The 24409-nt window shown below is 35.5% G+C and overlaps 1 protein-coding gene and 2 long non-coding RNA genes across 4 annotated transcripts; all 3 read left to right on the top strand.

Annotated features, from left to right (window-relative positions):
* The first annotated feature begins 2385 nt into the window (after positions 1-2385).
* On the top strand, positions 2386-4335 carry LOC114532146 (hemagglutinin/amebocyte aggregation factor-like). The gene is made up of 4 exons (XM_028553722.1): positions 2386-2494; positions 2828-2998; positions 3491-3683; positions 4209-4335. The coding sequence occupies exons 1-4, from the start codon at positions 2386-2388 to the stop codon at positions 4237-4239; spliced, it is 504 nt and encodes a 167-aa protein (XP_028409523.1). The 3' UTR covers positions 4240-4335.
* Positions 4336-10264: 5929 nt separating this feature from the next.
* On the top strand, positions 10265-13368 carry LOC114532170. 2 transcript variants are annotated; one of them, XR_003687935.1, is made up of 5 exons: positions 10274-10292; positions 10370-10407; positions 10663-10776; positions 12246-12726; positions 13341-13368. It is a non-coding gene; the product is annotated as an uncharacterized LOC114532170 (long non-coding RNA). The 2 variants fall into 2 exon arrangements; XR_003687934.1 differs by lacking the exon at positions 10663-10776 and having other exon boundaries at positions 10265-10292.
* Positions 13369-19483: 6115 nt separating this feature from the next.
* LOC114532187 lies at positions 19484-20060 on the top strand. The gene is made up of 2 exons (XR_003687941.1): positions 19484-19519; positions 19831-20060. It is a non-coding gene; the product is annotated as an uncharacterized LOC114532187 (long non-coding RNA).
* Positions 20061-24409: the final 4349 nt, after the last annotated feature.

Genomic DNA, 24409 nt, shown 5'->3' with positions numbered 1-24409 from the left:
CTCCGGATGTGCTTAAACAAATTAAAGTCAAACTAAATTGCCTGACCAATTAACAACCCACGGAATATGTATCTTAAACTATAAACTATTACTCATTACTGTTTGTGGTTATATATGGAGTTCTATGGAGTCCGTATATAGTTATTACACAGAAGAAAGATCAAATGAAACAAACGTGCGGTAATAGTTTCTACGATTTCTCGACGTTTTTCAATCATGCTAAGCAGTATTGCTATTTCTGATTTCCGTGTTCTAGTAAACACCGAGCTTAGAGCGGCAAAAAACATCACATCGCGCCTCTTATAGCAAAGGTTGTGCTATTCATGACTTCACTGCTTGGAAGCGAACGTATACCATCGCAATACCGAGGTAGCGTCGCCGCATAATTTGAAATACCACTTGAATTCTCGTATCCTTTAATGCACATATAAATCCTTTGAGGTGAATAAAGAGATGAATTCTATAATTGCCGTATTTCTAATGTTACAATTTTGTATACTCTGAGAAGGGTCCTAAAGTGGGGGGGTTATTGTCCCTGAAATGACGAAATCCCATTTCCCACGTCAAATTTTCGCAAATTCCAGTAGGAGTTGGACTTTTCAAAGAAACCCCAGTCAGCTGAGTTGCATGTGTATTAATCCAAGGAAATCCCAGGTCAAATCCCATTTCCAGGAACTAAATCCCATTTTCCCAGCGTAATTAAATTGGAGCAATCCCAGTTCCCATTTTCCCATTCCGTGACCCTCTTAAGCAAATCATCGTGTTTATAGGAATAACTTGGCAGGTGAATCCCAACTGAAAACACATGAACAATTAAATGTGATTGACGTGTTTGCAATTGGAATTTTCCGATCCATTTAAGCATATCGAGTTCATCTTTGATATCATTAGTAAATTCCTTAGTAATTTCATCTGAAAAAAGAGCTGAAACATGAAGATAATATTTTCTTTCGGAACATATAAATATCAAACTAGGAGAAAGTTGTAATTTGGTTCACTTTCATTTCACCAGGGTCCAGGTATGAAGTATTTGCCACATCGATGTGAAAACTGCTAAACTGCTGGTGTTTACATAACACAGGTCAATTCAATGTCGATCATTTAGTAGTGCGCAAAAACGCAAGGTCGACGTACTTGTAATTATGCGGCTGTGTACCATATATATTCAATTTAAACGTTGCAATATAAGCATTGAATTCATTTCGAAATCAAACTTTTAGGCAACGTCTTTAAATGAATGAAGTTAGCTTTCCCTATACGAATTCCACTGTTATATACATAAGAGAGAAAATCAAGTATACTGTATGGTCATATTAGTAGGTGACATTTTTCAAAGAAATTGTCTGTATTTTCCAGGAAAACTAAAGCAAAGCGAGATTAACGTCGTCCGGAATACAGCAATTTGCATGATTAATTGGTCGGCTTTTCTAACAGTTTTCATCACTTTCAAAATATATCTTATTAAATTCCTTAGTAATTTCATCTGAAAGAAGAGCTGAAACAGAATTAAGATAATATTTTATTTCGGAACATATAAATATCAAACAATGAGAAAGTTGTAATTTGGTTCATTTTCATTTCACCAGGGTCCAGGTATGAAGTATTTGCCACATCGATGTGAAAACTCCTAAACTGCAGGTGTTTACATAACACTGTATAATTAGGTCAATTCCATGCCGATTATTTTGCAGTGCGCAAAAACGCAAGGTCGACGTACTTGTAATTATGTGGCTGTGTACCATATATATTCAGTTGAAACGTTGCAAAATAAGCATTGAATTCATTTCGAAATCAAACTTTTAGGCAACGTCTTTAAATGAATGACGTTAGCTTTCCCTATAGCTACTGATTCCACCGTTATATACATAAGAGAGAAAATCAAGTATACTGTATGGTCATATTATTAGGCGCCATTTTTCAAAGAAATTGTCTGTATTTTCCAGGAAAACTAAAGCTAAGCGCGAATCACGTGGTCGGGAATACAGCAATTTGCATGATTAATTGGTCGGCTTTTCTAAGAGTTTTCATCACTTTCAAAATATATCTTATTAAATTCCTTAGTAATTCATTTGAAGGAAGAGTTGAAAGGGGAAGATAATATTTTATTTCGGAACATATAAATATCAAATAAGGACTGAGAAAGTTAGTAATTTGGTTTATTTTCATCTCACCAGGTATGAAGTCTTTGCACATCGATGTGGAAACTGTTAAAACTGCATGTGTTTATATGTATAACACTGTATATGTCAATTGCATGCATGTCGATTTTTTAATAACATTGAAGTACGTAGACACAACTATAAGGTTGCAAGAATTTTATAAGAACGCAGGTGAATCTACGTTTTGCTATATTTGTATTTAGTTAATCATATAGGACATATGATCATGGCGCAAGTCAAGTTGGCGATTTTGGTGTTGGTATTTTTAGCACATACAATGAGCATCAAAGCTGGTACAAACTTTGATGCGAGTTGGACGCATAGCTGCCCATCAGGTATGTCAACAAACAGTAGATCGCTATTACTAGCTATAGGGTCGACGAACATACCTGATCTCTTGAATTCTTACACTCGCCTATACGCCGGCACCAAAATGTCTCAAACCTCAATAACTTATAAAACGTTTAGGCTTCTCAAGTTAAACTGCATTTTTGAATTCAGTTGCCTATTTTTTTGTGCGCAAATTTTATGTGCTTGCAAAAACACCATTTTTTCGCATGAAGGTCTCGAACTACCTAAGCAATACCAAAATAAACCTCTGCCGAGACTACGTGTATACCTAGAGGTTGTTAATAATGTGTAAACTTTTTCGGATACACCATGTATAGGTCAGTCTATCTCACATATCAGCAGTGTCCATAGCAACCGACATGAAGATCGCTCATGGACATGGAGGTGCCGAAATTCCCCTGTAATACAAAGTTCATGTTCATGGTCTGGGTATGTTAATTTGATGGACGAAATAATGCTCTACCAATGTTCAAATGGAGTTATTGCAGGTTAGTGTCACCAGCAGTCTTCCTCGAATAGCAAGGGGTGTTCACAATTTGTCGTAATCTGATTCGATGAAAGCATGAAGCATTCGCAACACGTTTTTGGGAAAGAAAGCCATTAAGATTTAAATGCTGGTAAGCCTGGGTGCTAACCATTCACCCCAGAAAATTGAAAATTTCAGTCGGAAAAGCAAATGGTACAAGGAATCTCCATCGAAAATTTCCGAAACTTCCTTACTTCTCCTTGGAAATTCCTTGTACCATTTGCTTTTCCGACAAGAATTTCCGATTTCGGAAAGTAAATGGTAAGCACCCTTGTATCTTGATGAGAAGACATACTGTGTTGTAAGGAGCTGGAAATGATTAATTTTTCTATTAAGAATAGACTTCACCCCAAAACCCGAGATTGTACTACTCCAGTCTTTTTTGAGGCCATTGACCACAGTTTGAAACGCAGCGTCTTTTAAAATGATTTTAATTTATGAATTGATTTTTCAGGCGTGGAATCGTATCATAGTAACAGACATGAAGATAGAAGATTCAAATTCGAATGCTGCGAAACCGATTGTTACAACCGTACTCAGTGTTCTTGGACTCCATTTGTCAATGACTGGGATGATTTTTTGAGCTATGACGTGCCTACGAATTATTATCTTGTTGGTGCATTTAGTATTCACAGCAATTCCAAAGAGTAAGTTCATAAAAATGTTATATTGGGTTGTTAGTTTTGGAGAAAAACGTAAAAATGATAGTGGAAAATCCACGGATGTATGTCAATTTTCATCAGCATTGCAAGATATGCATGATTTTGGTCACATGCATGAAGCTAATAAAGTCTAATATCGAACTCAAATTATTAATTAATAAGCAGAAGTTGATCCAATAAATAAATGAACACATTATTATATCTTGCGCACTTTAAGCTGTCATGAAGTTTCAATTTTATGAAAACTCGTTGGTCAGTACACTAAAACCTTTTATGCTGTTGGTTTATCTCTTGATCGTAGTAAGAATAAACTGATTTACGGGCAACAACCACTTCCATTAGTTGAAAAAATAAAATGCATTACTTAATTAAGCTAATGAAACTTGAAATTTCTTGAAATAGAAAACGCTTGTACCAAGCATCCCATTTAATGACTGACTTGTCATATAGCTCATAGCTTCCACTTTTTTTCATGACGTCATCTTAGTAATCATTGCTGTACATTCTTAGGGACAGAAGATGGAGATTCCTCGTATGTTGACAAAGTTGATTGAATCAAATGTTTTATCTCTTTCGAATTTACTTTAAATTTTATATACTCTCTCGACAATAGAGGCTTTGTACGGCCACGTAAGTAACCTGGTTCTTAAATGTTAAAAAATAAACCACTGTTTGTTGTTTAAATTATCTCAGTGTTTTTTCTTATCCTAAAAGCCATTCTGCCGTTATTTTGAGGAAACAGCTCTGGTTTTAATGCTGACGTCAGCAGTATATCAAACCCGCTTAAATCGTCGGGGGGGGGAATGCACTGGTAATTTGTAAGGAAATACAAGATTTGTTAAACAGTTAGCTGCATACGTTACAATTTATGGGAATTTAGACAATGTTCACATGACCCAAACAGACCGAATAGTTTGAAATAAAAAAGCTAGGAAAACTTTGATGTATCGTTTGCACTTGACTATTGTGAACTTCTCGTTGTACTACCTCGTTCCCAGGGCCTTATACCTTAATTCTGGGTTGGGATAAAAGGCAATCCGCTTCTAACTTTTGATTCGTTAAATGATTTTTCCTAATTTATGTGTAATTAGCGGAATTTTTGTAATTATTCCGAAATAGTACAATTCCAACATTCTTTAATGGTACAATATTATCCGTTCGACGCGATGCCGCCATTTTGAAAAAAATTAGGCAAAATTTTATTACAAATTATGCTTATTGAAAATGGTCGATCTCCAGGCCTATCCTATTCGGAACGAGGTTGCTCGTTGTACAATCGTGACTGGCTACGTCACCAGTACGTTATTGCTAGTAGTATAGGTTACCATGCAGTCTACTAATATGATTACCCTAAGTATTATACCCAAACAAAGGAATATGTGAATAAACGTAGTCTTGAACAAAAAAAAGCGGTTTTGAGCAGCTGTTTTGTATTCTTAAAGACGCTTCTGTTAATGAAAATCTGAAATAAGATCAAAACGAAGCACGTCAAAATTACCTAAATCAGTTAGCTATGTTGCAAATTATTTCACTAAGAATCCCTATGAGTGCCCTTCTTATGCCTTCAATTATCTAAAACGAGTTACGGGGAAAAATAGTTATGCGGAAGTCGTTTTAATGGATAATAGTTAATATGTACCAGAAATACACGCATACCGCTGCCACTTGTAAGAAATAATCTTTTCTTAAAAGACTCTTCTATTCAGATTCAGATTCCATTCATCTTTAACACAATGATTTACTTACGAATAATACACCTACAAAACAGGTATTTTACAACACTTCAAACTCCAAAATACCTCATTAATATTCCATTTGTTTCATGCATGACGTCACCTTAGATCCCATCTCTCACACTCCTCGCTATGTCAAATAAAGCAAGAATTTCCCGAGCTATCCTCAAATGAGTCGATAGCTTTCCATGATTCGGAACCAAATGTAATCATAAAAGTGAGTTTCTTAGTGTTTGTTCAATTTTTCTACATTTTGTTTCAATTATAATTAAAACATTTCTAAAAAAAGAGTTTGCAAAATGACGTAAAATTACTGACGTTCTTATGAAAACACAAACTTTTTGTTTTATCCAATCAGAATGTCCTCATTATCAGTCTCTACTTGTTCAAATGTCGCGCATGCGCAAAACAACCATTGCTTATTGAATGAACACTTCGATTATATTGAGTTTGGACAAGTTTGGGTTGTTCAGTAAAAATACCAAATTTACTTAATCTAGATTTTTAAGCCAAATTACCTATAGTATCCTTGCTCCGCGCCGGCTCGGTGATTATGTTTGCGGCCTGTTCCTTTTTTGGGACACTCTGTATTTTATTATTTTGGATTTTCATAAAAGAGCAGCCAGGAAATGAAGCGGCTCAAAACGGTGGCAAAGTATGATTGAAGATGAAGCTACTTAACATTAAATTTTAAGCTTTTGCTTAATACCTCATACATACGAACTACGTCTAAACCACCTGATTAATACGTGATGATAAGAACAAACAAAAGATTTTAGTTCCAAATATCTCTGAGTATACAAAACGTTTTAGTTCCATTGTAAGTGCATGGTTTTTGATAACAACTTTATAAAAGCTTTTGTCATCATATTTGTATCAAAATAATTGTGTCATACAAAAACAAAACATTCATGATTCTAGCTGACACAGCGCGTCTATTATTGTTTTACGTTGAATTCAGAGTTTCAACTCACTGTTATGAAAATGGTAGCTACATATAGATTATACGGTTTAGGCCGAAAATTTGATAAATTACGTGCTAATTCTATAAAATAAATTATAATCACAGTGTATACCCTACACTTTATTTGATTTATTGGCGATATGAGCTTTGCACCAAAAACCTGATGCAACGCCATTAAAAATTTAGGACGAAGATTTTCAAGATGAAAACACTTTTAAAAACCTTTCGAAAAGAACTCTTCCATGGCCATGCATGTGTGTGAATTAACGAAATTTAAGCTTAATCCTTTTGCTGATTACTGATTAGAGATTCTTATGAAAGCAGTGCACAATACCTGGCCAAAAGCAACTGTTTTAAAGTTTCTAAGTCATTTTCTGCAACTATAATCGATATACAAAATCAAACGGAACACGTTCAATAAGTCAAAGGACCAAGTTCAACAATGCATTCAAGATGACACTCATTGTCGAAGCAAGTTTTTTAACAACGGATTTCCTCTATAAATAACACCTATATTGGTGATGTCTGTCGTTTTCGCAAGCTATACAACGATTCTTTGTTATAGCTTTGCAAACTATAATAAAATACCAATCTTTAAATTAGGCGGTGCATTCTCGGTTGTATGACTAGTTTATTAGTTTGATGACTGTTGTCATAGGTTTGAGCAATAATGTGCGTCACCTTGAACGCTGTCAAAATTGAAAACCTGAGTATACATACTTATATGCACATGAAATGTTGCTAATACCAAGATACGATATATTATTATATAATTTATAATACTGCATAAAGCTCTCGGTGATTTACACTACTAACAATTTGTGGATCTTTTTAGTCATGATCAGCAAATCGTCTATATACATTTAACTATTTTCGCTTAAGTATAATCGGGTGCTTGTCTATTTATATAATTATTCCATGGCACTGAAACAATAGACGTTTTTCTAATCTTAACTCCTTGAAGCGTTCTTTCTAATTCAAAATCATATACAGTTTAAAAGCTTGCGTGTCGTTATTGTAACATTTCAATCGGCCGCTTGTAAATTTCACAAATAGAGGAAATTAACAGGAGACACTAACCATGACGGAGATTTTACAAAAAAGAGAACTTAATTAACTTCCTAGATTGCTAGGAAGGCCGTCTGTCGTTTCTCGTCTGATACTGATTTTGTGTGTACTCTTGTACAAACTTTCTTTTAATTGCATGTGGTTTGTAAGGTACTGTTAACTGTTTATTTATTGATAGCCCAGCGTACATACTGTAATTATGACCATGGTTATAATAATAATATATATAGTTGTAGGTATATATACATGTAAGGTATACGTATACTTCTATGAATTTAAAATACAACACAGAAATATACAAACCATGCATGCAATAGCTTGGAAGGGTAAATGCATTAAATGAATAAAAAAAGTACTAAAACTATTAAATAAATAAATAAAAACACATTTATTATAAATACGTGCATTCGTGCATGCTTGCTCAAATATTTCTCCTATTACAGTTCAGAGAAATTGTCTATGACAATTTTTGCGTAAAATGGTACAACATTTCGTTTAAAGCAGTCGTTTTAAATTTTCAACGCAATTTTGGGCCATATAAATCTGCATACAAAGTGAAACGGAACACGTCCAAGGCTAACAACACACTCAACTGAATGACGCTAATTTGTCTGGCAAATTTCTACACTATATGCATATCGTTTAAGTGGTCTCTTTGAATTAAGGGGCGCCTAGAGAGATCTGCGCTAAATTTCCTTTCAACTATCTAATGTCATTTATTTGGGCATAAAATTTCACAAATGGAGAGAAATATATTACAAGAAACACTAAACGACGAGATATTAACACAAAAAAATGGTAAATTCCTGGTTGGCCTCGAATAAGGTTTGCCGACTCGCGATTTTTGTCGTCCTCATTGAATGGGGTTTTACAAATTTTGGTGAAATTTTTATTTAAGTGCGGGTTAATAACAGCAGAATTAGTGCCAGTTTGAAATTAGCTGGATTGAATTGATTATTGCCTTTTAATTTAATCAAGTGTAAAATTACACGCTATGTTTTAAGGACAATCTAAACAATGCATAGCTTGGAAGGATAAATGTATTAAATAAATAAAAAAAGTACTAAAAGTATTAAAATAAATAAATAAAAACACATTTATTATAAATGTGTGCATTTCTGCATGTTTGCTCAAATATTTTTCCTATTACAGTTCATAGAAATTGTCTATGACAATTTTTGAGTAAAATGTTACAACATTTCGTTTGAAGCAGTGGTTTTAAATTTTCAACGCAATTTTGGGCCGTATAAATCTGCATACAAAGTGCAACGGAACACGTCCAAGGTTAACAACACACTCAACTGAATGACGCTAAATTGTCTGGCAAATTTCTAAACTATATGCATATTGTTTAAGTGGTCTCTCCGAATTAAGGGGCGTCTACAGAGATATGCACTAAATTTCCTTTCAACTATCTAATGTCATTTATTTGCAACAGGATTGATTTATATTACAACAGGAGAAAAATATATAACAAGAAACACTAAACGACGAGATCTTAACACAAAAAAATGGTAAATTCCTGGTTTGCCTCGAATAAGGTTTGCCGACTCGCGATTTTTGTCGTCCTCATTGAATGGGGTTTTACAAACTTTAGTGAAATTTTTATTTAAGTGCGGGTTAATAACAGCAGAATTAGTGCCAGTTTGAAATTAGCTGGATTGAATTGATTATTGCCTTTTAATTTAACCAAGTGTAAAATTACACGCTATGTTTTAAAGACAATTTAAACAAAGGCGTTTTTATACAAACGTTCACAAACGTACGTTATCTGCCCAGACAGTAACTAGGTTAATGTCACATAATTATTCTCAGTTTTGCCTAATGGCACATTACTCTATAACACGTAAATCTAGGCTGAGTTAGTGATCATGCTGCTAAAACCATGTGTTACGACAAAAGCTTTAGTAGTTTGTAAAAATATTTATTGTTGACCAAACTATGAGATTACAAGTGTGCTTTTTTCTGCTAAGAGGTTTTTTGGGATCCAAAACTTTTTATATTTTTTACACATATCCTGTAGTCTGAAGAGGACTTCCGTCTTTGGTATATGTGATCAAGTTTGTGTATATTGCTTTGCATAACACGAAACATTTTAAAGCAATAAGGTTGCTCTATAAGTGTTTAGTAGCTAGAACTTTAAATATAATCCCTTAAAGCACTTTCAATAGATTCTTACGATAATTAATTACGTCACAACATTATCGTTTTAAATTTAGAACAATCTTAAATCAGATGCATTTCAGGTTTAGTCTCACAAGCCATGCGCTAAAATGTAAAAAACATCGTTCTTCAAGACATGCATGCAAAAGAGCTTTTAATGTTTACAAATAAGTGTGGAAATAAGCCGTAAGACGAGAACGAGGCTCCTGCTCGTTGTCTGCATGGTAGCCTCGTTTTAGTGTTACAGCTTATTGTCGCATTAATTAGTCAAAGTTAAAAATTATTTTTCATGCATGTGTTGAAGAAAGATGTTTTGCATCTGTTCACGTGGCTCGTCGGAAATCTCTTTCAGTACAAAGAATTTCAGTAATTTCTTTATTTTAGCTTCCAAAAAGTATCTTACACGACAAAAGAGTTTAGTTCTTTATTTACATTTAATGTAAAAAGAGATTTTGTGTATATCACAAAAAACCTTTTGATATATTCATTGGAGTTAATTTCCCCGATTCGTTTATAATTGGTTTGTTTTGCATCCTTATCTTATACAAAATGTCTTTCTAATTCCTGCTAAAAAAGGGCAAAACAAATAAAGTCTGTTCCATTCCCAAACATATAAATATCACAAACACCTGCTTGTAGCAGGTGCGTTCACATCAACATTGTAAGGTACGAAAGTATAGTGTGTATTGAATATACTGAACATAGTAATTATTAACGTGAGAACTTTTATTCAATTTTTGTAGCAGGAGTAACATTTTGAACTGTTTGTCGACGCTCTTTGGTAAGTGTTTTATTTAAAATCGTTTTCTGAAGTTTCATAATGTTCCTATAATTGATCTGCATCGTTATTCAAGCAAAAGTATGTACAGTGAGATCGTTATTCAAGCAAAAGTATGTACGGTTCCAACTAGTAAAAAGAGACTACAAAAAGAGTTGTTTTTCCCCAAAATACACTTTGTTATATAATTCTCCCTCATTTTCGGCACAAAATTTTGTTTCGAAATCATTCGTTTTGTTATCATGTATCACCCCACAGCAGGTACTTTGGCAGCGGTACTAATTCTGCAAGAGGCCGGTTGATTACGCTGGTATCGAGTTCTGAATTAATGCAAAATTAATGCTGCACTAAAGTCGCGGAAGTATAGTCCAGGTATAACTGGTATTTCAATATTATTCAATATTTTAAAAATTAATTATCTTTCTATTACGGATCACCCGTAACCGAAAATCTAGTAATTCAGGGAACTTATTTCCTAGAATTTAACAATTTTAAGACTGTATAGGGAGCCACGGCAGGCAGTTTGTGAATGTGATAATTTCAAACTGAGCTACCATGCATGCTACCAGTACAAATTTGTCACTTCGTAGTGCCGTCTATCAATACATTATATACACGCTCACACGATTAAAAGATGGTTTCACAATACTCTTCTAATATATGATTTTTATAAGGTAATACTTTATAAAAACATATATCAATTGGTTGAGCCAGGTGGGGAGATTCTGCATTAATATATTGCCAGATAAATGTATCTAGCTAATAAAATTAATTATACACTGCACTTGTACTTTTCGACTGTGGCTCAGATTCAAGATGCTGGAGTGTTTATAATAAAAAAGTCTTTGTGAGTTGGATAAAGATTAAGGTTTAAAAGCAATACCACACTCAGACTGATTGAGTATATGACATAGAAATTTTGTTATTATTGATCAATGAGAACGTTCTTTCTTAACAACCCTTTGCATGGTAATGGTACCAACAGGGGCCAAAATGACCCGGTAAATGTTGTGTCCATTTTAAACCCCGTACATGCATAAATATCCCTATATAGTCATGCGCAGCTATCAGTGCATTTAGATAAACACTTTCTGATTCAATTTGTGCGAATTTTTACAAAAATATAACGAAATACTGCGGGGTTTTTGTTGGAAATTAGTAATTTGATACTTTTGGACTTTGAAAATGGCGTTCAATAATAGCCTTTTCACTTTGGATGAAGTTATGAAGCGAATTGAGGCAGATAATAACGGAGATTCAGACGAAGAGAGCGATGTTGGTGTCGGGGATCCATCCCGTAACTCGTTATGTTACGTACAAATTACATCACCAGACTTTATATCTAACTCGTCGAGGCATGTGTTTAAGTATAGCGATTTATTAATCCAATAAAGCTGCCTGAACACAGACCTTCGTTTCGCCCGCCTTAGAATTCGCGGGGAGAAGCGAAGGCGAAACAAAGGTCTGAGGGACTTGCATATACAGTACTGTCCAGAAATAACCTAACACTGCGTTGCGGTTTGGCTGTCGTTAGGTCGCGGTTCGGTCGCGGTAAACCGATAGAGACCACAGACGACCGCAAGGGGGAAAATACAATCGCGGTGGCCGTTCGCTTCCGAACGGAATGTTATGAACTGTTGAGAACGACAAAACAATAATCATGTCGAAAGCTTCTTAAAAAATGTCTGTCAGTCAACTTTTTTGGCCTCAGACCATTGCTTCGCCTTCCCGTCTCCCAAAGAATTTTGAGGCGAGCGAAACGAGGGACTGTGTTAGATTGGGGTTTTTTAGCTTTCCAACATTTTTCATTCCATAATATTAATATCTAACATTTTTTTAAGATTGCAAAAATGATGAAACTACTCTGTTTGGTTTTTTTGGTTTGTGTATTGGCCTATGAAATTGAAGGCTGGAGAACTCGTCGTTGGCGAGTCCGCAAAATTGTCAGAGTGCCGCGCGTACGGAGAGTAGTACCACGTATTCGTTTGCGTCCTATCAGGGTGCGACGTTTACGACCGCGTTTGAGATTCCGACGAAGATTTCGTGTGCGGCGTTTGGTGCCGGGTATACGACTGCGGAGGTTAGGCCTGCCGAGTATCAGAAGGATCGGTTCGTGTTTGAAACCTGCCCTTCAAATATACAAAAAACTGCAGAAAACGTTCTATGGTGCTTACAAGAGGGTTTGCGGTGATCGAAAGAGGCACAGCTGCGGTTTCAAGTTGTATACACGAGCGAGATCCGTCTGCAGTGGCCTATCGTGCTTCAAGCGAAATTTTGGTTCGCGGTTTGGCATCGGGAAAAGATCTATCGAGTTCGACGCAGGTAAATATTCGCATCACAACTTTTTGGTGCATGGCATGCAAATCGAGCTCTGTACGGGGCGTCTCTATAATAATTATTAAGGACCTTTATAAAAGGTCTTTGTTATTAGTTTGCAGCTAGACATTGGAGTGTCGTGCCAGTTAGTTGTATTAGAGTTGACCCTATTTACTGAGAACCATCCTTCGTTCTGACGCTCAGGGTTACAAGGGCATTTTTTATGCATGGCAAACATCTATCTCTTAATTGGTACAAAGTTTTTTAGGCCGAAACGTCGAGTTTATGATTATTGGGCGTGAAAAATATAACAAATATCCATGCAAACATAATTAATTTCCGAAAAGCTTTGCATTCATGGGCGTAACTAGAACGATAATTGAGGATCGGGTGGAGAATATTGATATAATATTCTGTTCTTCCCGACGGATTTCTATTGTAAGCTATTGCACTTACAAAGGAAATGGTTCGGGCAGATTCGGATATGTAAATATTCAATCCAACTATCGTTTTAGTTACGTCACTGTTTGCACTAACGATCCATGCATGTAGTAGCCTATAACTCTAAGGCACAGTTCAAAACAAAACGGTAATGACTTATTGTAATTTTCTTTACTAAGGAATGGCAGACTCCGAAAAAACTAATAGCAAAAGAGGCATTGTGACCGCCGCCAGTATTGGGTACACGGTCTATAAAGGAGTTACTCTTCACCAGAAATGCTGCAAGAGAGGGTGTTTGGACGCCGAACTAGCTGAATATTGTATATCACTTGCATTTAAAGGATATCGCGGATAATCACGAGCTAAAAATAGATATTGAACGAATATATAATGAAGCGGATGAACTTATAGTTTCTAGTAATAGTATGAACGTGTACTGATAGCTATATGCCTATATAGAGGACTATAGAACATATAATTTGCGATTCATAGTCTCCTAGCTGAGAAATAATTATAAAGTTATTCGTAAGTTTAATCATTAAAAGCAATGTTTTGTTGTACAAACTATTTTGATTCATTACGTCTCTATCTATTTTCATTTCAATTCGAATTATACGGTAAATTAAGATCTCGGATTTTGAAAGAACTCGAATTAATTTTTAGGTCTGTTTGTGATAAATATGTACATATAGTCATTCACAAGATTGAAAAGGCAGAAGGAGATAAGAGTTCTACATGCATGCAGTCAGGAATTCCCAGACACCTCTTTAGCAGATAATAGTGAGCTGAAGCAAGTGACGTCTTTGACAACACAAATGGCATGAGTAACGTTAAAAGACTGGGTCAGTCGGTCAGGGATTGTGATCGGTGAAAAACAAAAACTTTACTTCCGGTCAACGTATACGTGCTGTCGAAAACGTCACTTGCTCAAGCTGACTAATCAGTACCGTCGTTAACATCTAAGCGTGTACACGTGATCATGCATAAAATATTTTTAAATTAGATTCAAAGTTGTAACGTTTTGGCGGTAAAGACAATTAATTTTGTTTCAAGCGATAAAAGTTCAATTGCTATACGCAATGTACTCACCCAACTGATGTTGGAAGAAATTACAGCTAATTTACCATTATAATTTCTTCCAAATTTGTTGACTGAATGCGCTGTTGTTGAAACAAGTAGTCTTTACCGCCAAACGTTATAACCTTGAATTATTTAAAACATATCTTATGATCACGCGTGTACACGCTTAGATGCAGGTAAAGACGGTAAAGTTTGGTAAGAACAATGAGATATCCCGCAAATATTGGCTTCACAAAAACAACGAGGAGGTATAGTTACAGTTATTTATATACAGTTCACTGGGTGCCGCAGAACGTTATTTCTGTGCAACGTATCTGTTCCGTAATACGAAGGAATACATGCCGCTGAGAAGGTTTCGAAATCTTGGCAAAGAGATTGTGGAAAGTAATTTTGCTATATATAAAAAGGATATACTCTCATTATCCAACTGCTTCTCACTGATATATGTTATTTCTACTGCATGCGGAAATGCTTTGCCTTGTCTGTAATAATTACATTCAATGCATCATGCAAATATTTTCAATATAAAATATTTTAAAATAATTTCAATGCATCATGCAAGAGGGGCCAGTTGTATAAGAGGATAGGTAACTTTTAACTTTGGTCAATCAGAATTCGCCAATCAGACTTGTATAATTATTTTTAAGTGAATTAGGATTTGACTATTCAAAATGTGGGTAAAGAGTTTTAAACAAACGGCCCCTGTACTTCAGGTCAGTACTTCAGTAGCTACTTTAGTCGAGTATTTTAGTTCACTTAATCCACCCACATGCAAATTTAGCTTTGTGAGCTAAAGCCCATGCATCCAATAATACAAATAATATTATTATAATGTACCACAAAATCTCAGTTGAGTTAACTTCGCATTTAAGGCAGGGAAACCGTATCCATCAATCGTAATTAATTTTACAAGGCTAAAAACTAATCAAAACCGCCATTTGAAGAGCAAATTTCATAGAATAATGTAAGATAAAAGCTAATGAAAGAAATCAGTCGGGCATGTGAATATATGAATACACAAACTCTATAGTTACGTTTCTAGCGATGGTTCGGATCGAAATTGATAGTCATGTACATGCAAATGTCTTTCACGCAGTCACTGTGTCCCAAAACAGCAATCTTCCCAACAAGTGCTGCTGGCATGATATTCGTCATTAATTTTGTTTGTTCCTGGTGTTACGACGTCATTGCTCTCAATTCCTCTCCAGCAAGTGTGATCATGCAATATTGCGCGTATTGCAAGACGCCATGTTAGATAAAATAATTGAGGACACGTAATGATGAAAACAATAGCTATTTTAATTGTTGCGCCCATTTCAACAGATAAATGAGTATCTAAAAGTCTCTTCGTGGACGCACGTGTGTGTAAATCAAATTTCGAACTGAATTCTTATATAGCATTCCTGTATATTGGTAATGGATATGTTAACAATCCACGCTGCTAGTAAATGCAATTGATCCATGTTAATATCGATATTATTTTTCTAAAAAAGAAACTAGAGGATTCTGTGATTTTTCAGAAGCTAAGATTATGATGAAAATTGTTAAATACATATTTCTTTCGTAGTTTTTCCATTATTTCGAATTATTTTGAACTTTGGTAGAGTTTAGAAAGTATATATTTATTGTACATTTTTGGTACCCTATATGTGACCTTCCACGGGAAAACATACGTTAACGCTATTTCGTTCGTTCGAAAATATCGTTCGTTATCCGTTCGTTTGCCGTTCAAACGCTTGAAGCGTTCGTTGAAACGATTTTCGAGATCGTTCATCGTTCGAAATTGCCCGTTCGAACGCTTAGGAAAAAACGTTTGAAAATTGGTCCAAAAGCGTTCAACCATTTGAATTACGGTTCGTTGAAACGTTTGCCGGAATTTCGTTTAATCGCATTGGATTTGGTTCAACATATTAGATTAAACATTTGCAATGTTACAACATTGTAGAAGAAAGCGCAGAATGTGCTACACAGAAATACTCCCAGAAACGTATTCAGTTCCTTAGTAGAAGGCTTGTAAAGGAAATATCGTTTTAGCGTAATCGAATGTATTTTTTGTGCGCTTCATGTTATGGTTTATGCTTAGCGTCATGCAGACAGAAGGCTATTAAGGGCCTGTATACACTAGTGCGTTTTCGTTTGTATGCGGTTTCGCAAGACCGAAAACGCATCGATCGATTCGCGTTCACACTACCGTTTTCGTAGCGTATTCGACTGTTCACACTAAAACGCTTGAATACGATGATCGGATCGTAGTCTGACGTAAAACGTTAATTTGCGCATGCTCGGCATTTGTTTAGTCGATTATGTCTAGTTCTTCGCAGCAAAATAAACCTAAAAAGAATGCTAATAACAACAAGCAGGAGGTGTTCATATGGTAGAAGGCCCAGATAAAATGTATGTTCGTAAGACAGCTATTTGTCTTCGGTGTGAAGCCATCATGGCGTTATACAACGCAACATTTAACTGCAAACAAACAATTATGTTTGCTAGAAGCATGAGAAACTCCATATCGTGCTCGTCCGCCTTTTTTGGTTGGAATTATGCCGCGGATAACGGACTTAAGACCTTGAAATTAGTGGCAATCACTGGTGGCAATCGATGCGTGTGACGTAATCGTTTTCAAAAGTATCGTATTCAAGTGTTCACACTAATACGATATGTATGCGTTTTCATTTGTATTCACTTTCAACAGCGTATTCAAATCGATGCGTTTTCGGTGAATACGCTGAGCGTATTCGAGCGTATTAGTGTGAACGGAAGGCCTAAACGCATCGAAATGTATGCGTTTTCAAACGAAAACGCACTAGTGTAGACAGGGCCTAAGATTCAGTGCATGCAATTATTCCATTAGCGTCAAATTTCACGTCTTAAGCTTTCTTTCAAAAAATTATCGTTTTTTGAATTTCGGTAATGCACTAAATGGTTAGAATTTGTGCTTTACTATACTTCTGTAGCTTCCATAAGCCAAATTTCACCGCGCACCCAAACAACTCGCAAGCCATATATTAGCATTACGAGCCATAATATGCCTTGGCAAGGTGCTAATTAAGTTGCATAATTGTCGGAAGTCTTTAAATGTAGGTAAACAGACAAAACCAGATTTTAAAATGAATTGAGGGATTTTGCGTGTTACATATTAATATCGTACTTGTAAACCATGTGTATATAGCTAATTTATTTACATCTGATAAACTTATCTAGCTGGGCCTCCGTACGAAGCAGCTACTGATTAAAATCTATTCAAAATTAAGGACCGCATCCTAGGACGGACATTTCAGCTTGAAATTCGTTGTTTTTAATGCAGTCTGACATAGCTACAAATTATACAACAATTGAAATACCCTAGCTAATATTTGAAGGCATAAATACAGTGACCTAACGCGCGTTCGGTAGGGTTACGAGGAGAACTAAGAGATCCCCATTTATTGGGGGCCAGGATAGATAACGCAACATCATAGTATTAGCAAAACGTGATTTATGACAAACAGCGAATTAAGGGACCCCGCAGTACCAAGTATACCTCAAGACTCCATCCTCGGCTCTGTTCGTTACGCCACTGCATGAATATCATAGCAATTTAAATATGTAGGTGCATCTGGTCTAAAACTGGAGCCGGAGCAACAAGATCCTCAGTGCCCCGCTTACAAAATTGTCTTATTTCCTTAAAAAGGTATCTTTGTCTCCCCAGATCTAAGCCATCTGGCTCGATCGTTGCTGGCATGTTGAAAGGTGGCAATTGCATATATATAACTTATGGCATAAATATAACTCATGCATTGTAAATATTTATTTAGACTCTTAATTCACAAAAAAATACTTCATATATATTGATATATGCACATTTCAGCACAATTCACTCTCCATGTATATTTTGGTTGTAATTTGATTTCTCTCGACTTGCTCCTCGAATCGGAAACGTGGAACGCGGAAAAGGCTCAAATCGTATAAATGATAGAGACTGTATGAAAGTTATGAACCTATATCAATGATGTTCATTGTGTGACATTGTTTATTACAAAAAAAATTCCGTGTTTTGTGAGGTTGAGTTTTGCGCTATGTTTTAAAGTGCGTGCAGTCCTTCCTTGCGCACAACTGGGCTGACACAAGCCCAAAGGGCAAGTTGCCAGGCTAACGTTTACAAACATTTAAGTTTGACCTTTCAGATATTTTGCTACATATATTTCGCTATATATAATTCATCAGAAAAGGAGCATTTGAATTTATCTTGCTTGGACAAATATCAGCTGTTGGGCAACAGGAAAGTTTTCACTAATTTTGATTTGGGTTCCCTTGATTAGAAATTACATTCCGGATATTAAATTGCAATTATGCATGGTCATTGCACCTTGACGCCTGCCAGCTAGAGCGGCAAAATGAGCAAATTTCAAATGGCGTCTATCAACTGTTTATGCGTACATGTGCACGCGGGTAAAGATCTTTACCAATAATTTCGCGAAGACTATCCCAAATATTTGCTGGATATTAAATCAATGGAGAAGTCAAGGCGTTTTAACACGTGCATATAAAGGTATGAACACTAAATGAAACATTAGCTATGATACAAGGAAAGTCATGACTGGGCCACTTTATTAGGGCGCTTGCAATTATTTTCCTCCAAGCCTTGAAATCAGGCTTATCGATGAAATCATCAACAGAATTCGTATATTCCCTTGAGTGTATTTGCTTGGCTAAACTGTAGCTCTCTATTGACCATGCATATATCGAAATATGACACGCATTCGAAGTAAGATTTCATATAGATGATCATGCAATTGTATATAACAAGACGTTCTCAATTGCATTTTATGTATATGTTAACGCGAGTAAAATGTATTCGGATATATTAAATGCGCACAGCAATATAACCCTTTAGATTGCTTATCATGGCCGGTGGAATCAAGTTGGGCCACGATCATCCAATCATTCCGAATAAACATGACATGAAAGGTTGCCAGACCTTCAAAATGGCTTGGCTGAGGTTAGAAAGTTGTTAGCTTGGGCCGTGGTGGTTAATACAATTTATAGGATGCATTTACTTACATTGAAAAAGCAATTGTTTACAAACTTTGCTGACATTTTTCATAAAAAAAAGGGTAGATGCTACCTCGAAATATATATAATTATATGATGTAAAAAGATTTCGCCAGACAAAATGGATTAATGCTTTCATGCATGTCTTAATTAATCTTGATTAGTTAATTTTACTGAAGCAGGAGGCACAAATTGTGTCACAAGTAGATGTCTCGAAGATGTTGAGGATCGTTTGTTTCTTAAAATGGTGAGTATAAACTCCCCTGTGCATGCATTTGGCATTGTCGTTTCTATATGGGCGGCAGCATTGCTATATGCTTTGGAAAAAAAATATTTGCACTCTGTGATTTAAAAACCCGGTTTCTATATGGGCCGTCTGCTATTGCTATATGCTTTAGTGAAAATACTGTGCAATCTCTTCTTGCTGCCGGGGTTGAGTATTAAGTTGTTTTGCAGGGCGGAACTGAATTCGGACCTTCGGGATTGCGGATTGCCGCAGTGGTTTGAAATGAAGATTTCGAAAATTATCCCATTAATTTACGCGTTCTATTTCTTTAGGTCACTATTGTTAGGCTCATGCAGGTAGCATAGGTATATTTACGCAGTTAACTATGTAAATGGTCGAATATTTGGGGGGAAAAAATATTTCCTGATGAATATAGTGTCCACCAAGAATTTAGTTAGCTAATTTAATATCACAAGTATTGATTAGCGATATACTGGTTCATAAGTCATAACACATGCATATGTGATCGTATGGTCACAAAACATATCACTTATATGAAAAAATATGGCGGCAGAAATAAGAACATTGCAGCTTTAGCTTTGCGAAGAAAATATGGCGATGGTGCATGCAGTCAATAAAATAGATTATTATCAAATTTTAAAATATTCTTAAGGTATAATGATGCCCTTAGTTGCTACTGACAGAACTGTGTATAGGCGACATTCCGCGACAAGCTTGACCGCAGCTAGAAGCTATTGCTGCACGGAACATATTGCAAGTGTGCACTAGGTAAATATCCAAGCTTATATTTTAAATATTTTATTACCGCCGCGCAATGCATTGCTAAAATTTAAATGTGGATTTGCACGTGTATAAATGGTTTGGATATTTAATGTAGTGGGCTATTTATACCAAAAAGTTTTGACAGCATGCAAGCACACGTTACTAAAGCTGGTTTGCATACAACGAACTTTGCGTATGCGATATTCTGTATTAATGTCTGGTATCATCTGTAAACACTTGATCCTTGCGCTAATTAATTTAGTCGTTTGCGCGTCAAAGAGTATAAGCAATAGTGTACAATGGAATCTCTTGTGTTTAGTTTAACTAAAATATGTATCCAGTATATAGCTGAAACTCAACCAAACTGAGACGGTGACTAATGACATTGCCTATGATATTATTATCGAAGCCAGGCCATTTATGGCAATCTTTGTTTACTCTCGGTTTAAAGCCGTGTTAATAAAACGGATGTATGCATGATGTGTTTATATGTCCTTAACCACCCATCCATACATATAGTTTGTCCGTGGAGAGATTTACAAAATCTGTAACGTTGTTGCAAATAAACACGCGCTGAATATTTTGATGGGTATAGTTGCAGATGATGCATTGATTAATTTGACATAATGATTAATTTGTACTAATAACTGAAGGCTTTCTAACGATTAATAAAACCCGAATTTTGATGCAAAATGCAAATGTGTATATGTATATAAAGTATAAAATAATGTGATTTACGTAGTTTGGCTAATAAATTTAGTTAAACATTCAAATGAAGGCATAGATTATATGTACACGCATACTTGCGCCAACACATGTTAGGTGTTTGAAAATATTTCCTATTCTTTTAATTACTCAATAATATCTTGCGTCAATCATACGCGCAACAGGCGTTCAGACTAATTTGTTAAAACCGTTCATAAACATAAATCGTTCAAACGGCTTCAGATTGAACGTTTATTTATCCGTTCGTATTCTCGACTTTAAACGTTCACATTTTTAGCTGAATTCGTCAAAACGTTTTTTGGGTTCGTTGAAACGTTATTACAGATCGTTCACTACCCGTTCGTTATCCGTTCGTTTTGCCGTTTCAACGAAATATCGTTAACGTACGTTTTCCCGTGGAAGGTCACATATATACCATACCTTTTAACAATGAAATACACACTTTGTCGTGCGCCATGCATGCTGCATGGTAAACATCGGAAAGTTCGTCAAATTTCAATATGACGAAGCACTGGATACGTTCATATTACCACAATTAAGACAATACTACAATTAAGAGAAATGTATAAATTTTGTCGTTAGTTGCCACGAGTTAGCTATAATTTATATTTCTTATGCAGTCAATCTGATATTTGACTTGCTGTTACAGATAATAAAGAATGTGTGAACTTGCGACAGGTAGGCGGATGATAGGCTTCCTCACTTAGATGAAACGCCGAGACAGCGTCCTGTTATGTTTAACATCAAATCTCTTGATCGAGAGGTCCATGAAGGGCAGCACGCCGACGTAAGTAAATTTGACTTATTTAGATTGGGGATTGTTAAGTTCCATGACAACATAACAGAGTGTTGAATCTCGCTGTCCGAAACCAAGCATACTAAAGTATATAGATATATATTTAAGAGGAAGCTACGTCTACCGAAATTCTTCGTCAAATTCAGTCAACTTTTCACTCATGTGCAATTTTCGGCCACACTCATGACTCACTCAAATTGTGTAATGTATAAAAAAGTTTCGCATGTATATTAATCCTTATTTTATTGGCCACTGAATTTGTCCCGGGATCTGTTTTACATCCCTTTATAATAATTTAGTAACTTTCGGATAATGTTTTAGTAACTTCTACTGATGAAAGATCTCAAAAGGAAGTCGATTTTTACTTTTATCCATGACCCACCGATGATTCCACATGTGTGGCTAATAATGTCCCACAAAATCTGAGATGAGTTAAGTTCGTATTTAAGGTAGGGAAATCGTGAAATCGTATCAATGAATATGCATTAATTTTACAGGGCCATGAATACTTCATCACCTTTGTATTGGACTATATGTATACTACGCAGTTTACAAAGTGGTCCCATACACGGGTCTTTTTATGGTGAATGCTCAAATAATATTCAGTTCAGCCCGACAGATTTGCTATTGCACTAACAAAAGAAATGCTTCGGGCAGAAATGGATATGTAGATATTCAACCGAGCTATCGTTTTAGTTACGCCACTGTTTGCACTAACGATCCATGTAGTATAACTCATGCACAGTTCAGAACGTTAATGACTTATTGTAATTTTCTTTACTAAAGAATGGCAGACCCCGAAAAAAACTAATAGCAAAATATATATTATATACACATATACACCGGAAGAAACATGCCTATAATTATACAGAAGGCCAGAGCATAAAATCATCATATAATTTGAGAGTAATAGTCTCCTGAGAAATGTATAGTTATTTTTAGGCTTACTCTTTAAAGGCAATTTTTTTGTACTTAATGATTTCTGTAGAAACTATTTTGATTGAATACCTCTCGATCTATTTTCATTTTAATGACAATCATACGGTAAATTAAGATCTCGAATTTTTAAAGAACTCGATATAAAGATATACATAGTCATTCACAAAATGGAAGAGGCAGAAGCAGACAGTGGCGTAGGCAGCCTAGCGATTTAGTCTGCTTTTCACAGTCAACGAACACCAAAATATTAGCATTAGACTTCCGGTCAACGTACGTGCTGTCGATAACGTCACTTGCTTAAGCTCACTAATTACCATCGTTTACATCTAAACGTGTACACGTGATCATAAAACATGTTTTAATTAGATTGAAGGTTGCAACGTTTAGGCAGTAAAGACAATTAACTTGTTCAGTCTCATTATCCAACCACTTCCCAGGTATATATGTTCTTTCTACCGTGTATTACGGAAATGCTTTACCTTGCCTGTAATAAATATCATGCAGGGGCCAGTTGTATATAAGACGTTTGTTAATTGTTAACTTTTAACGTTAGTTAATGACAGAATTGGCCAATAAGACTAGTATATTTCTGAGTTAACTAGGATTTGACTATGCCGTGAAAAAAGAGTTTTAATTAAACAACCGGCCTCTGTACTTCATGTCGGTACTTCAGTAGCTTCGAGAGTTCACTTATCCACCCACATGCTAATTTAACTTAACCAATATTAATAATATTATATTGTTCACAAAATCTCAGTTGAGTTAATTTCGCATTTAAGGCAGGGAAACCGTATCCATGAATATGTATTTACATTCTGAAAGGCTAAAATCTAATCAAAGCTGCCATTTGGAGAGCAAATTTCGTACAATAATAAAAATATAAAAGCTAATAAAATTAGTTAAAAACACGACGTTTTACTCATTAAATTCCCTCATGACACTTGCCAAGCTCACCTGAAGTTATATCAAGCGCGCCCAACGCGTGTGACATAAAACAATCAGAAACATGCAGAAGTTTCAATCTGTATTTAGCTCATCTGTGTCAGGTATCTTGCAGCAAGTGTCATCAATATTGCTCGTGTGCAAGATAAAAATGAGGACATGCGTGTTAATTAATATAAGTTATTATAGATAAAAATGTCCATGTAAGAAAAAATTGAGGACACGAAATGACGAAAACAATATCTTGATTATACCCATTTCAACAGATTCAGGATCATGCATGGACGTTATGTTTAACGTCAGATCTCTTGAGAGGTGATTGACAGCTCGCCGAAGTACCTAAGGACACGTAGGAGGTACTTAGATTTCGAAATTCACGAAAACAAAACAGAAAGTTGAATCTCGCTGTCTCAATCCAAGCACATGCGTTAGGGTTAGCATGCAGTATATAGATTTACATTTAGAGTACCGAAATTCCAGGTCAAATTCAGTCAACTTTTCACAAGTATACAAAAACATTAACTTAATTCACTGTTCTGCAAATTTGGAATACCCTCAAATTCTGTAGTGATATATAAATAAAAAAATTCCGCAGGTTAATCTTTATTTATTGAGCATTGGATTTGTCCCGGGATCTGTTTTACATCCATTATATGATAATATTTTAGTAACTTCTATACTGAAGAGCTGAACTGAAGGAAGTCGATTTTTTGCTACTGCGATCG

This window comes from Dendronephthya gigantea, unplaced genomic scaffold (genome assembly GCF_004324835.1).
Source record: "Dendronephthya gigantea isolate DGI-Jeju-01 unplaced genomic scaffold, DenGig_1.0 000078F, whole genome shotgun sequence".
In the NCBI taxonomy this organism is placed as follows: domain Eukaryota; kingdom Metazoa; phylum Cnidaria; class Anthozoa; order Malacalcyonacea; family Nephtheidae; genus Dendronephthya; species Dendronephthya gigantea.
The sequence above is the reverse complement of the archived record's forward strand: the minus strand, read 5'-3'. Positions and strand labels throughout refer to the sequence as shown.

Coding starts and splice junctions, on each gene's coding strand:
- LOC114532146 (XM_028553722.1), top strand. CDS start 2,386: ATGGCGCAAGTCAAGTTGGCGATTTTGGTGTTGGTATTTTTAGCACAT. Junction 2,495..2,827: donor GACGCATAGCTGCCCATCAG/GTATGTCAACAA, acceptor CACCATGTATAG/GTCAGTCTATCTCACATATC. Junction 2,999..3,490: donor TTCAAATGGAGTTATTGCAG/GTTAGTGTCACC, acceptor TTGATTTTTCAG/GCGTGGAATCGTATCATAGT.